A 15,161-nucleotide genomic window follows, 5' to 3' on the forward strand; every position below is an offset into this window, starting at 1 on the left:
TTCCAATAGTACAGGAAATCAAATCTCCAAAACATTTTCAGAAATGGAATCAAAGGTCACAGGAAATACGGAAACTACATTTATTAACCCGGAATCTAATGTAATACATATAGCTAATAACATATATCAATCACACCACTTGGTATCCTATTACATCTTCCTAAAATCACTATCTGATGACATAGGAAAAAACATATAATGTCAATCAGCCGTAAAATATTTTACGCCGAAATACCTGGAATTGAGTGTATTGAAAAAATAGGCCGCAATTTAATAAAACTTAAATTCCGTTCCGGAGATGAAGCTAATAAATTCATGACTCATCCTATTTTGACAAATAACCAATGGGAGGCTTTTATCCCAAATCACCTTATTTACTCTTCAGGTGTAATCCACGATATAGACACGGATGTAACTTGGATGAACTACTATCAGACATTCAGAGTGACGTTCAAGTTACTTCAGCACGTAGAATTTATCGCAGAAATGATAATAACGAACTTCAACCAACATCGACTGTTATTTTAACTTCTGACGCTCAAAATCTGCCCTCAGATATAAAATTATATTATATGAAACGTGACGTACCTTTATACATACCAACCACCAAACAATGTCTTTTTGGATGCTATAAATTTGGTCACAGAAAAAATAGTTTGCGGTGTTAAAAAACCCACATGCGTCAAGTGTGGTCAATTTCATCAATCCGACTCATGCAATAGCCCAGTTCATTGTCTAAACTGTGGGGCTAGTCATAGAGCTGATTCTAATCAATGTGTAGAACGCCTTCGTCAAATCAAAACCATGGAATTAATGGCCAAAGAGAAAATCTCTTTCAATGAAGCCAACATAATTATAAAACGCTCTCCAGCACCAGACAACTCAACTTTTCGTATTGAAACTTACAGAAATCCAACAACACAAACTTCTATGTTGTCTTCTCCTTCTAAAGATAAACATTTCACCTACTCGGAAGCTCTTTCACATCAATCCACTATTTCATTAGAATTCCTGCGTAGACAAGTACCTGGGAGTCCTACACGAAAAAAGAGGAAAAACATTGTGGAACATAAATCTACAAAATTTATGAGTGACAATAATTCCAAGAAAACTGTGCAATCCAACATCGACTCAGAATCTAACTCTAAATGTCAACAACCTACTACATCTAAAAACTTCTCTCAGAATACCAACAGTATAAAGAAGGACAGAAGTAGGATCTTTCCTGGACCAAGAGAAGATATTTCTTCTTTTAAAAGGAAAATATATTCCCACCCACATTCACAACCTACTAATTTTAACAATGATCTTCCTCAAGGGAAAGACTTTCCGAACAGAATAAAAACCTTTCACCCAACATCCCTTGTGCCTAAACATGTAGACTCGGTTGTAGCATCTCATGATATAGGTCGCAGAATTGACTTATCAGGGAAATTTCAAAATAAAACATTTAAATTAAGAGAAATTCTCCAACATTGTCTGACTTTATTACAAGCAGAAAATGAATCACAACTGAAGGTGGACACAGTCATACAAGAACTATACTCAATTTTTGATATATAAAAAAATGTTTTCCAAAAATCCTTTATAAAGTTTAGGAAAAAAATATTGTTCATTTAGTGTAATTATAAATGGATAACATAATGAATAGAAAGTTAATTATTTTACAATGGAATGCACAAAGCATGTATGGAAAACTCTTTTATTTAAAATCATTGATTAATATATATATTCACCTGACAGTACTTTTACAAGAAACATGGTGTACTCCGAAAATCCCATTAAAAATTAAGGGATATAATTGTATTAATCATTTGAGACAAGACTCACATGGAGGAATTGCTATTTGTATAAAATCTAATTTACAATACCAATCACTCAATTTACAACTAACTAATCACCACAATCATATTCAATATATTGGCATTCAAATGCACAACATAAAGTTGATAAATCTATAGATGCTGCCCAAAATAAAAGTTAATACTTGATTTTGGAAATTATTATTACTAAATAAACAAGAAATTGATTATATATGTGGATATTTTAACGTATCGCATACAATATGGGGCTCAAATAGAACAGATCCCGCGGGGCGAATTTTTTTAAAAGTACTGACAGAATCACCATTCACTTTTCTCAATAACGGTTCTCCAACCAGAGTACAAAACAATTCCTTCAGTGCTCCTGATATAACCTTGGCTAAGAGAGAGCATTACATAGAAACAGAATGGTCAACGTATTTTCATATGTGTAATAGTAATCACTATCCAATTATTTTTAAATCACACAATAAATCAGTTACCTGTTCACTCTCATAACAATGAATTATTTAAATGAAAACTTCAACATGTTGCAAAGGATATAAATTGGACAGCATACAGCAATATGATTCAGGAAAATATCATGAACCCAACTAAAGAACAGGACCTTTTCAAGCTAACTAAAACCTCTTCTTCCATTCTATCAGCAAAACAAAAACAAGTGTGGAACAGAAATAATAATTCAAATCAACGACCACGTAATAAACCAACATGGTGGAATACTGAATGTCAAAAAAGTGTTAATAAGTGTATATCTGCTTTCAATCAGTGAAATCTCCTTCAAATTTTGTTAATTATCAACAACAGAAAGCTCTGTCTAAAATTATTATTAATAATACCTAGAGACAACATTGGCAAAATTTTTGCAATACCTTGTCAGATCGTACCTCAACGTATAAAATATGGAACTTCTGGAAGAAGTTCAGAAATTATTATACAAGTAATGAAAGTACATTCCCAACATTTGACTTCAGTTGGATTGAGCTATTTCATTGTAAACTAACACCTTGTTCAGTCAACAACGACAGAATACTTTTAAGCACATACTTATTCAACAATACCAATCCTCTATTAGAGAAGGATTTTACAATGAAAGAACTGGAAATTGTTCTTAAAAATTTACATAGAAATTCATCTCCAGGTATTGATGGTATTGGATTTAATCATTACAAACATCTTCCAGATGGTCTCCAAATTTTGCTTAACGATTACAACAATATTTGGAACTCTGGTATTATTCCATTACAATGGAAAAAATCCTAGTGATTCCCATACCAAAATCCAAACATCCGAATAATATGACAAATAACTTTCGACCTATAGCTTTATTAATTTGTTCAATGAAAATATTCAAAAATCTTTTATTAAATCGACGTATGTGGTTCATAGAACACCACCAACTTCTTCCCTTTAATGTAACAGGCTTCAGAAAAAAATTCAACATACGATGCATTAACATTACTGATATCAGATATTTACAAATCTTTTTACTTAAGACAATCACTACTAGTTATATCCCTGGATATTCAAGGTGCATTTGACAATGTTATATTAGACATTCTTATTCAAAAAATGCACGAACTAAAAATTCCAGGGAAAATGATAAGAATCGTACACAATTCTTTAATTAACAGGAAACTTTTTATCAAATGGAACAATTCTTACTCCACCCATAGGGAAACATCATTGGGACTTCTACAAGAAAGTAAACTAAGTCCCATCCTCTTCAATATATATATATATCTCGGATTTGCTGAAAAACAACTGGTATCCATGCCAGATGATTGGTTTTTGCAGATGATGTCCTGCTAAACATTTAAACTAACAATATTAAAGAAAGTCTTCCTATATTAGAAAGGAGCCTAAATAAAATAAATAACTGGATGATTCAAAATGGCTTAGAACTCAACTGTAAAAGAACCAAATTCATCTTTATCAGGAAGAGGAATTTTCAACAATATATCATACAAATGCAAAATATCAAGATTAACTCTGATAGTGCAATGAAATATTTAGAAATGCATCTTCACAGGAAATTAAACTAGAGAAAATATATTCAATTCCTTTTGAACGAATCAACAAAATATCAAAATTTACTCAGTTGTCTATCATCAAAAAAATGGGGAATTAATTCTATATCCCTAGCAACTATTCTCAAACAAGGATTTATGTCAAAGGTAGCTTATGGCATTATATTTATGAATCATATCCACTCTCATTATACTAAACTGGAACAAACCTTATATTTGTTAGCGAAATCAATTTTTTCACAACCAGCATTCTGTCCGAAAGGAGCTCTTTTAACAGAAATTGGATGCAACCCAATCCAAATTTTTATTTCTAAATATGGATACCAATATATTTTAAACGCTTTAGGAAAATCTAACTCTCCGATCATGAATAAATTACAACAAATTGATTTAATTCTGCAAAAAAGTACACCTTACTGTAAAAAAAAAAAAAAAAAAAAAAAAAAAAAAAAAAAACGTGGTTCATTCAAGCATACATGAACTTAAATATTAATATATATATATTCAGAAAGTTTATACCGTAAGTTGTTTTGTTTGGGACTATCAAGTTAATATGACGCAGATCAAACCCATTATACCTAATTATATAAAAATTTATCATGAAGACTTAAGACAAGCAATTTACCAGAACATCTGGAAAGCTCAATTCACTCTTTTGACGAAAACACTACAATTGTTTATACTGATGCCTCTAAATTCCCAAATTCTAAAGTTGGAGCTGCAATATTTATCCCAGCAAAATCCTGTACTATTAAATATAAATTACCACAATCTACATCTATATTTGAGGAAGAAGCTTTTGCGATACGCCAGGCTCTACTGTACATAAAAAGAAATAAAATATTAAAGTCGACAATATGCTCAAACTCTTTAAGTGTGCTAATGTCTCTCAATACAACTCACTGGAACAAAAAAAAAACTACCTGGCTCATTTTAAACATCAAATATCTTTATGCAATTATGTCAAAAAAAATAAATAAATAAATATCAAATAACATTTGTGTTTAGCAAAGCACACGTCAACCTTGACCCAAACTCAACTATTATTAAGCTGCTAAAAGTGCATGTCGAGTAGGCCAAAATATAAAATTAGCACCACAAAATTTCAAATATATAATATCAGAGTACGTAAAATCAGAGTTCAATCAATGGAGATTAAAGAATACTCCATTACCTGGAAAACTTTATTGGGAGATTCACGAAAACAATACAGCAAACTTCTTCAAATGCCTATCTTCCTGGACAAGGCAAGAAGTAATAATATATTATCGCATCTTACTTAATACTGCATTAACTCCAACAAAACAATTTCAAGTTAAAAGGAAAGAAATTTACCACTGTTGGTGCGATAAAGGAATTGGCACTCTAAACCATATTATATTTGAATGCGATCTATATAAGTTACACAGAACTAATTTACTCCAACAACTATATTCGATTCTGTGACACGCACCATTTTCTTATAAATTTGTTTTCGCATCAAACAACTGGAAAGGAATAAAAGCAATGGTACAATTCATATCAAAAGCATGACTTAATTTATATATTTAAAAAAAATCTCTCATCATGTTTTTTATTCAAAACTGGTAAGTAATACGTCAAAACAAGGAAGTAATACGTCAACCTTTAATTTAAAAAAATTAAAGAATACTTGGAACAATTATCAGAATTCAAAATAATAATAATAAAAATAATATATTACTTCCAGGAAAGAAAAAAAAAACAAAAGTTTTAATCAGTTGAATAAAAACTTTTCTTCTTAACATTTGTTGCACAATACTTGGAGGGTGCATAAGTGAATAAACACCAATAATGGTGAAGGAAAGACAAGAGAACGAGGATGTTGATTGTAACATTTTTGGGATGTCCTTCTCCGCAGACAAGAAGGGGAAAAGTGGATACGGTGCTTTCAATGGTGTCACGAATTGTGTTCTCTCGTAGTAAATCATTTGTGAGAGATGTATTCCTAGTTTAAATTCTTAAAAAGAAACCTCAATGCAGTTCAGTGAAGCATAATATTTCGTTCTCTGAGTATTTCTTATGTAGTCTCTTTTTTGGGTGTGTGTGACGTTGCAAGTAGCATGCTAGTACGAAGTGGACACAGTAGCGTCATTTCAGATTTGGGTTGGGGGGGGGGCAAGTCCCTTGATATAAGTAAAATTTCGCGTTTTTCACTGACTTACTACTACTATATTGATAAAATCTATATACATCTCAAACTCAGGGGGGCAAATGCCCCTCCCTGCCCCCCTGAGTGGACATTATTTTCAAAGAAACTAGTGGCCTAATTGCCATTTTTATAGGCGTAATATTTCATTTTCCGAGAATTTCCTAAGTATTAACGGGTTTTGTAAGCGACGTTGCATGATGCAAGGTATTACAATAGTGGACATTATTTTCGAAGAAACTCATGGCCTAATTTTCATTTTTATACGCATTATATTCCAGTTTCCGAGTATTTCTTATGTATTGGCGTTTTTTGTGTAGTACCTTTATAAATAAAGCAATTTGTACACTTAAAAATGAAACTTGCACATTCTTTTCTCTCAAAATACTGGGGTACGAAATTAGGAACACTTTTTGAAAATCAAAAGTTCGTACTTTTTATTATTTTTCAGCAGTTCTTTTATTTAATTATTATCTTTCCAAAATCCAAAAATGAAATGAAATCTAAGTTTTACGTCCCACGGTTATGCCAGTTAGGCTAATGGAGACAGTGATGATGAGAGATGAGTGAAATTGTGGAATGAAGAATGTGGGAAGAAACGGGAGAACCCTGAGAAAACCCACGAGCACGGTGTTTGTGCACCACGTCCACACGGCGCGAGCTGGGATCGAACCAGGGACCCCAAGCACTGGAGGTGAACGCTCTACCACTGAGCCACCGCGCCCCCTTTCCAAAATCCAATACCGCATGTCTTAGCTAAGTGTCCAAACTATAATAGTATGTTATTTCTATGTGTCTAAACCTATTATTGTTCCAACAGGTGTAAAAAAGACAAATGGGGGACGAAATTTGGATACTTTCCCCAAAGCGAAATCACTCTTGGCAGTAAAAATTTTAATTACACCACCCACACCTCGGATTCTTCATTATTCCCTGCAGAGATTCGAAATAAGCAAGATTGATAATTAAATAATAACATGTATTTGTAGTTGTCATTGAACAAATTCTACACACAGGTAGCTAGTTCACTCACCTCTTCGTAAAAAGTGAAACTATTTTTATTAGTTTAGCGCCATGTGGTTATGAGCTATAGACTTATTTAAGGGGTGCTTTTACGTACCCCTCAAATATATTCACGTCTCAAGAAAGATTATAAATTCTGTACTGATTTATGTAAAAGTATGTTAGTAAAGTCTCATCAAATAGGATAAGACAAGTCTAAATCCTCGTCAATTTTTGGCAAATTTTTACCCATAAAAATAAACGAACCCGTCCTATACTACCATAACAAATAAGGCAATTTCCAAAATATAATAGATGGTCCTTTGTACCCATCTCAAATTTGGAAGACAGGCTGGGGCGTACGCAGGAGGTGGGTCCTAGGGGTCCGGACCCCCCCCGAAATCCCGACTTTTTTTTGTAAATGTAGTCTACTTTTAGGGGCAATTTTAGAAATCTTCATATAATCTCAAATTGTATTTGGACCCCCCCGAAACGCTTTAGACCCCTCCCAAAATAAACTCCTGCGTACGTCCCTGGAGACAGGTCAAGGTATCCTTGAAAAAATAGACTTTGACCCTTTGGACGTCACACCACGTGATGTCACTCAGCCATTCAGATCAAACTCTCCGTCAAAATGAGGCCAAAATCCTAATAGTACTCCCGGTTTGACGCACAAAAATCATACATTTTTAACCAATTGCCGTGAATACAACAAAAATTGGTGAAATTATTACTTTACGAGTCATTTTTTAGTTTTATGAACAGACCCAGGCTTTTGCAGCAGTGGTGCCTGTGCGCTGGAGGCAGTGACGTGGCGTGACAATTTAACGATTGTTACCGGTTGCTGATACTACAAGTAACTCTTGTTTCTCAATATCTGAAAATCTAGTACCGATACTCACTTTTTCTTTCAGCGTATCAGCCATTTCAAACTATAGGCATTGACAAAGTGGTCAAATTCCACTTCATTTACTCTTGACCTTTTAGAACAATGTGGCTCTTCATGTTCTTTCATTTTTTACTAAATATAATTGAAACTATCTCTCAATGATCTTAGATATTCTTCAAAGTCATTTGTTTTCTTTCTGCAGTAACCTACATCATGAACTTTCTTTCGTAAGATATTGAACAAGATTTCTTATCTTGATGTTATAACAGAAAACAGTTCAAGTAAAAAATTGAAGTCAAAACTTTGAAAGGTTTGATAGAATTTTGCTACACAAACTCTGGTTTGAGAACCCTATTCGTCGCTTTTATCCATCATGGATTTAAAGACTTCTAACAGTTCATCTTTAAAGCTATACAGCACATCATTTACCCTACTCCTATAGTTCCATACCTTGTGTTTGAGACTATTGGCGTACTTTTGTTGACTACATAATCTAGAGCATTTGTTCTTTTTGAAGATTTTGAGGAAGAAGAAGCAAGTCCCAACACAATTAAAAAAAAACACCCTTTTCCAGTAGCGTAACTTGAAACTTCAGTGCCCCCGCAACCTTTAGTTATGCGCCCTAGTTTCTATATATTTTGCGCCCCTGGAGCTCGTGCGCTCCCCGCCGCGAGGGGTGCTATTTACGCCTATGCCCTTTTGTATAATCAACGGACTTTTCTAAAACTAAATTAAGTCTATGGGCATAAGAATGAAAATATAATTAACAAGAGGCTGCCTCACCAACCATAACTGGAGTTTCATCGTATGTTTGAGCAACAAGTTTTCCGTATTGAAAATTAGTTAGACAGTGAAACTGCGACACGATGAAGACGATTGCACAGTTCTTTTTCAACACATCAAACAGCATCGAAGTCCAAATTCAATTAGTAGGTTAGCGGCTAGAGTTGGAAATTTGTTGCATCGAAAGTTTTCTATACTAAATTAAAAGCAAAATATTTTCAACTTAATTAGCATAAATCCTAAATAATAATAATTACTCGAATTGGAAGGAGCGCGGGCAACACCTCTGCTTTGCTCTAATTATCATTACTATTCCCCCTTGCTCTTGAAATAGTTCCCATATAGCACAATGTGTTTCATCAATAGGCATTTCTGTATATTTAATGACACTTCAGGGACTGACAATATCTTTGCTCCTTCAGGCATGAGACAACCATCTAAATTTATATGCTGTTTAAACAGAAATAAAATCTCAATTAAAAAAATGATAATGCCCATAAGCTCATATTAACATTCAATGAGAAACTTTATTTTGAATCAAAGTAAACCTATATTAAATTTTTGTTAGAATATCCTATGGAATATATTCTTCTCGTTCACTGTTGCTGTATTATTCAAATTTAAAGATAACGTATTAACATACAAAAGTTGTGTAAAAATGATAGATTAACATATAAATAATGCACTGGAACATCTTTCCAGTAGCATGTGTTAAATGCTATTAGTATGAAAAACCTGCTACTTATATTTGTCCGAAATTGTATGCTGTTAAGACAATGATATAACCTTATGAATACTGAAATTACAGTAAAGTTTCTATCCTTTAGAATGGGGAGGCAAACGAAACAGTATAGTAGAATTACCGCCCGCTCGATCCTCTACAGCGAGAGGAAAGCGAATAGACTCCTAAGCGGGCGGTGAGTAGAATATACATGTTGATGATATTCTAGATTCTCCTTGTTTTGACAGGGAACGTTCCTATTTTTTCCTGTTCCACTCAGCCGAACGGTAACATAAGGGCCATTCCGAAAGTCCAAATACGAGTTCACAGGATGCTTCTCGCTGGCACACTGAAAGGTGCTTCTGGAGTGAATGACCGCTATCGGGGTTCGCGTTACCTCTGAAATCCTGCGGTATCAACAGAATGCTCCTATTTGGTGTTGGCATGTTGCACTCGTTCACAATGTAAATGAAACATAGGCTATCCAAACTTAAAAAAAAAAAAAAAAAAAAAAAAAAAAAAAAAAAAAAAATGTAAACATCTTCTCATGTCGATAATGAAATTTGAAGATATATGAAAACAACGAAAAACTGTAATATTTTTATCGTTACCGCCGGTAACAGCGGTAATACGCACTACACGTCCCTGGCTGGAGGAAACGACCCCCTTTGATATCTCTATATTTCCATTATGAATGCATATTGCTTTCTAACGGTTGGTGAAAAATACTTATACTTGAGACTTTTTTTATTTACATTTAGCCTTGTTAAGCGTTATATTTCATTTACTTTTCAATATTTGCAGGTGCCAAAAGAGGATCGAGACGTCGAAGAATGCACGCTTACTTTTTTAAAAAATTAAAATACTTATACGTGCATCTCACACTTCAACGACGACCAGTAAAAGTTAAAATACGGAGCTCTGCCATAGCCTATGATACCAGAGGAGTATTCTTCAGTCTTTCATTTCTGATGAGATGCGCGATCTCCAAGTTTATATAAATTTGTATAGATTAAGTTTTTAATAGCGTGGTATTCTATCTCCTTCCCTTAAAGGAAGAAGGAATTTATTTTAACATCTCGATAATTATTCGAGCCGTTGTGCAAAGACGATCGAATATGGAGCTTTATAAATAATGACGACTTGGACGGAGAAGGTTGAATTAGAATAGCCTACAAAATGAATCAATTACACATAAGTAATTGAGAATGAGTAAGAATACTTGGATCTAGCTTATACTTGTGTGCGACTGTTGGATCTCGAGTTGATAGGCTAAAATCAATAAGTAAGGCGAGTTTATGGATGATTATGAAAATATATTTTTTTTCTCAGCAACACAAATTCATAGCTCAGATAAGTTTCCCTAGCAAAGGGTAATAATGGTATATTCAGATAAGAGGCACATGACAAACAAAAAAGGCACATATTTAATTTAAAAAAAAAAAAAAAGTGATTGACGTACAAGTGCATATCTTGGCTATTTTTCTGTATACTCACTATAAACCTCCAAATATTTCTGCTCGCGTGGCACAAACTTTGATGTACCCCTCTGTGTATTGACACTTCAGTGTGTAGTCAGTTGAAATGCTCTTATGCAAGCCACTTTTTCAGGTGAAAAAATCGCTGGGGACAAGGTTGGGGCTCTAAGAGGGATGACTGAATACCTCCCATCGAAATCTTTGAGTTCTCATCAGTACGAGCAGTTGTGTGGGGGTGAGCGTTGCCATGGGTAAGAAGAATTACAGAGTGTAGTATTTCTCTCCGCCGGTCTTGGATGGCACGACGCAGATTACTCTGTGTTTCACAATACACATCTGCTGTAATTGGCGATAGTTGTGTTGGTTTGAAAAATTCCGAGAATCACACCTTTTTTTGTCCCAAAACATGGTTGCCATGATTTTGTAAACTGATATGATTGGTTTGAATTTCTTCGCTTTAGAACTTCCGTACCATTCCATTGGGTGCCACTTCGACTCCCCAGTAATGTATGATATCCAAGTTTCATCCCGCGTTACTATATGAGAAAACATCCGCAGTGAAAAAAAAAAAAAAAAAAAAAAAAGAAATGCAGCTGTTATTCTTTGCTTTGTGTGAGTGCCTGTCAGCATTTTTGTCACTCACCTCGCACATACACAATGCCCTCCAGCAAGATACTATAGAAAAATAATCATTTGCATTTACCATATTAAGATATGTATAGAAACACACACACCAATATGAACTTGGGAGCTTGAACACTTTGGAGCTCAGTACATTTCCAGTATATTCAGTATCAGCAAAATCCGTACCTAATACAATGACTTTTTAAAAGTTTAAGGAATAATCACACTCTTGATGATTTCAGGTTTGTAATTGTTTTACCATCAAAAGAATATTTAATTTTAATACATTTAGTTTGCCTTGATTTTTTTAAATAATTTTTTAATGGGACTTCCAATTCTCCTCACAGCCCTCCACTCCATCCACTGCTTTAAATGTTTAATTAAAAATGTATACAACTTTTGCTTTGGAAAAAAATTATGATCTCAATGGATACAAAATTGTTTCTAAGACTATTAAAACAATTACAGAAAAGTATTCTTGAGAAATTACCAGTTTTATGATTTTTCCAGTATGTGGATCAAAATTCCAGTATATTTTCAGTATATCCAGTATCAAAATTAAATTCCAGTATAATTCAAGTATTTCCAGTATCAGTAGACACCCTTTACTTCTTATGATAAATTCTTTTCACAGTTTTCCACCCCCAAAACGCAGGGAAGAACGTAAATTTCAGCGCAATTACAAAGACAATCTGTATAGAATTTGACACATGGCAACTCTTCACATAGACTTACGTATTTATCTACCATATACTAATACGAAGAATGTAATGTTTGTAATCACACTGCCAAACCGATTGGCATGAATTTTTAAACAAAGTTCGTAACTACCTCTCAAACTAGGGTTTTATCATGTCACTTGCATTAACATGCCTGTAGTAAGGGGATAGGAGAGTTCAAATTTTATGCCGAAAACAATATTTCACACCGCAACAGTGGATTAATTTTTACATTCAAATAAAGGTTTTTTTATTGTTACACGCCAAAATATATTTTCAATTGTTTCTACCATAAACTTTCAACATAAACCACACAATGTAAGTGAGGAAACGAACAAATTTAGGAAGAGAAAACCACAAGACAATCAGCACTTGCGTCAGACTGGGTTCTTACCATTTCATTTCGGTTGAAATATACATCCTAAGGGGTCGAGACAGTTCATATATTTTCCATAAATCCATTTCTCCTATATCAAGAATGGTTGTTCAGCTACTTTTCTAATAAAAAGTATTTTTAAAATCCAGGAAGACATAATAAATATCTGATAGTTCACTTAGCAATATTTACATAATTCTTTATTTCTTAGAAGTATTACATAGCGAGTTTGATAACTCAATACATCATTGCTGTACTTGCTGAAATGATGTCGAATGATGATAGTTCATACTCATCCTCTTTCTGCATATCTTTGGTCATGCAGAGACCTAATACGATAGATCCACTAGATAAAACGTATTAATTTCGAAAGTTCTTAGTAAAATGACAACCACCAACAATTCTGTAACATGATAAATAAACATATCTCGTGAACACATCATTGAGCTGACAAACAATTATCCCTCTCCAAAATAATCTGTTTCGCCGTTTCGAACTTCATTAAATCAGCTACAATTTTTATGCGGTTGATGACACAGCCAACTTCTTAAGATGCTCCATGAATACTTGTAAACTAACATCGTCTGTAAGCACAGGGGCACCACTCTCCTGAAAAATGGTACAGAAATCAAATTAAATTTGCAAACAATATAAGAATGCACACTGATGGAAACTCTATTTAGGAACACCAGTACGAAGCCACGGATCTTGTCCAAAGGTGGCAGATAAGAAAGTGATAGTAGGTGGACTGATCAAAACATGGCGTCCATGAAAAATCCCAAACATGTTGTGCAAGATGTTCAAAAATCTTGCAGTACTAGCATTAATGATACGTGTAACCATCTCGACGGGCAGCTGTTCGTACAGTCTTGTTTTAAATATATCGTTGTAGATCTTGGTGTAGCGGGGGGATGGTCGCTATTAAAGTTCGAGTGGCAATCAGATACTATCTCACCATATCTTTCACGTGATCGATTATACTTAGATCCTATCATCTTAGTCATCCCCTGAATGACAACCAGAGGCAATTGGGATATGTAGCTAATTGCCCCGAATATCAGACTGCATGTGTGAGTTCTGTTCGAAGAGTGCAAATATAACTATCTCCCCGCTTGACTGCACAATAACACAGCCATCGTCATGTCCAAGACAGAAACGAGTCTCATTGTTAAATAAGTCCCCCACCTCGCCCCTGCAGTCTCTCCCCAAATCACTGAAGACGCTCTCGGCATTGAGGGTGTCACATTAATCGTGCGAAGGGAACACGAGAACGTAGCACTAACTCCATCAATCGATCGTTTCGAGTATGACGTAGGAGCTGACTTTTACGATCAGAGACAGGAGAACGAGAACAGACTGAGTAAACTGGGAGTGAACGAAGTGGAATGGCATAAAACAAGGTTAGAAGTGTTTGACTAATCATGAATCCACCAGTAGTGTACCTACAAAACTATCGACTACGGCTTCTTTGCTTGTCACATTTTAAATATCAACGATAGCTCTTGCTGCCTTCTCCTTGCTCTATGTGAGGGGCTTACTGAGAAACTGAGCAGCAAACTGTGACATCACGGAGGACCAGTTGGAAATGACTGACTTAGAGCTACGTTCAGCCTGTCATGCGGTGACTGGTGGGCTGGGTTCTCCAAATTAAGATCAGTACGTCCTTATGGACATACATTCTGTGGTACAAATTTCGTACGATGTATATGGGGTGTTCTTAAATGCGTTTCCACCAATGTATTTACCTTTTGTATTTCTAGACATTGACAAAAGTAACAGAATCTTAACTATTTTGCAACTGTATTGGTTGGTCACGAGTGCCGAGGAGGAAGAAAAAATACAAAAGGGAAGTAATTTGTTTGATATCTCTACTTGTTCATAATAATAATAATAATAATAATAATAATAATAATAATAATAATAATAATAATAATAATAATAATAATAATAATAATAATAATAATAATAATAATAAAGAAAGAAAGAAAGATGGACCAAAACTTTTTTTATTATTCTTTGAGCTCCCTTATTTTTCAGTTTAGTGTTTGTATACATTTTTATATGATATGTACGATTAATCCTAACTCATCTCTTTCAAGCTGCCTCCCTTGTTCCTTACCTTTAATAACAGCCGCTTCTAGTTTATTACTTAACTTGGACATTTTTTGTTTTACGGCACTTCATGACATTTTATCTTATATCTAAAACTTTGAGTAAATTTATTTGATCAAACTATTCCGTCCATGAGCAATTATAAACAAAACTAATCCGAAAAAAAGACTTCCACATAATCTGTACATAATATTTCTCTTGTACATAAAATTTTAAATGAAGCGTTGTTCTTTTTTCTTTTTCTTTTTTTTTTTTTAAAAAAAAGCTATATAATTCTTTAAAAATGTTCGACATGTTAATTTCTTTCCTACTATACAATAGTGATTTTGGAGTTTGTATAAATACGATGAAAAGTCTCGTCACATTTTACAAATAAATTTAAATTGTACAAGATAATTATACATTCATGCTTAAACAGCTTGTACAGCCACCTCTCT

At 34.0% G+C, this 15,161-nt stretch overlaps 1 protein-coding gene across 3 annotated transcripts in view; it reads right to left on the reverse strand.

Annotated features, from left to right (window-relative positions):
• Positions 1-12,785: 12,785 nt before the first annotated feature.
• Sec23 (transport protein Sec23) overlaps positions 12,786-15,161 on the reverse strand; it is a 52,591-nt gene continuing 50,215 nt past the window's right edge. For all 3 annotated transcript variants that reach the window (XM_081730455.1, XM_081730454.1, XM_081730453.1), the window contains one exon: positions 12,786-13,221. In XM_081730455.1, coding sequence (XP_081586581.1) covers positions 13,132-13,221 — 90 coding nt within the window. In that variant the 3' untranslated portion in view covers positions 12,786-13,131. The remainder of the gene's footprint in view (positions 13,222-15,161) is intronic.

The sequence above is a fragment of the Thermobia domestica genome, chromosome 11, assembly GCF_964235325.1.
Source record: "Thermobia domestica chromosome 11, izTheDome1.hap1.1, whole genome shotgun sequence".
Classification (NCBI taxonomy): Eukaryota; Metazoa; Arthropoda; class Insecta; order Zygentoma; family Lepismatidae; genus Thermobia; species Thermobia domestica.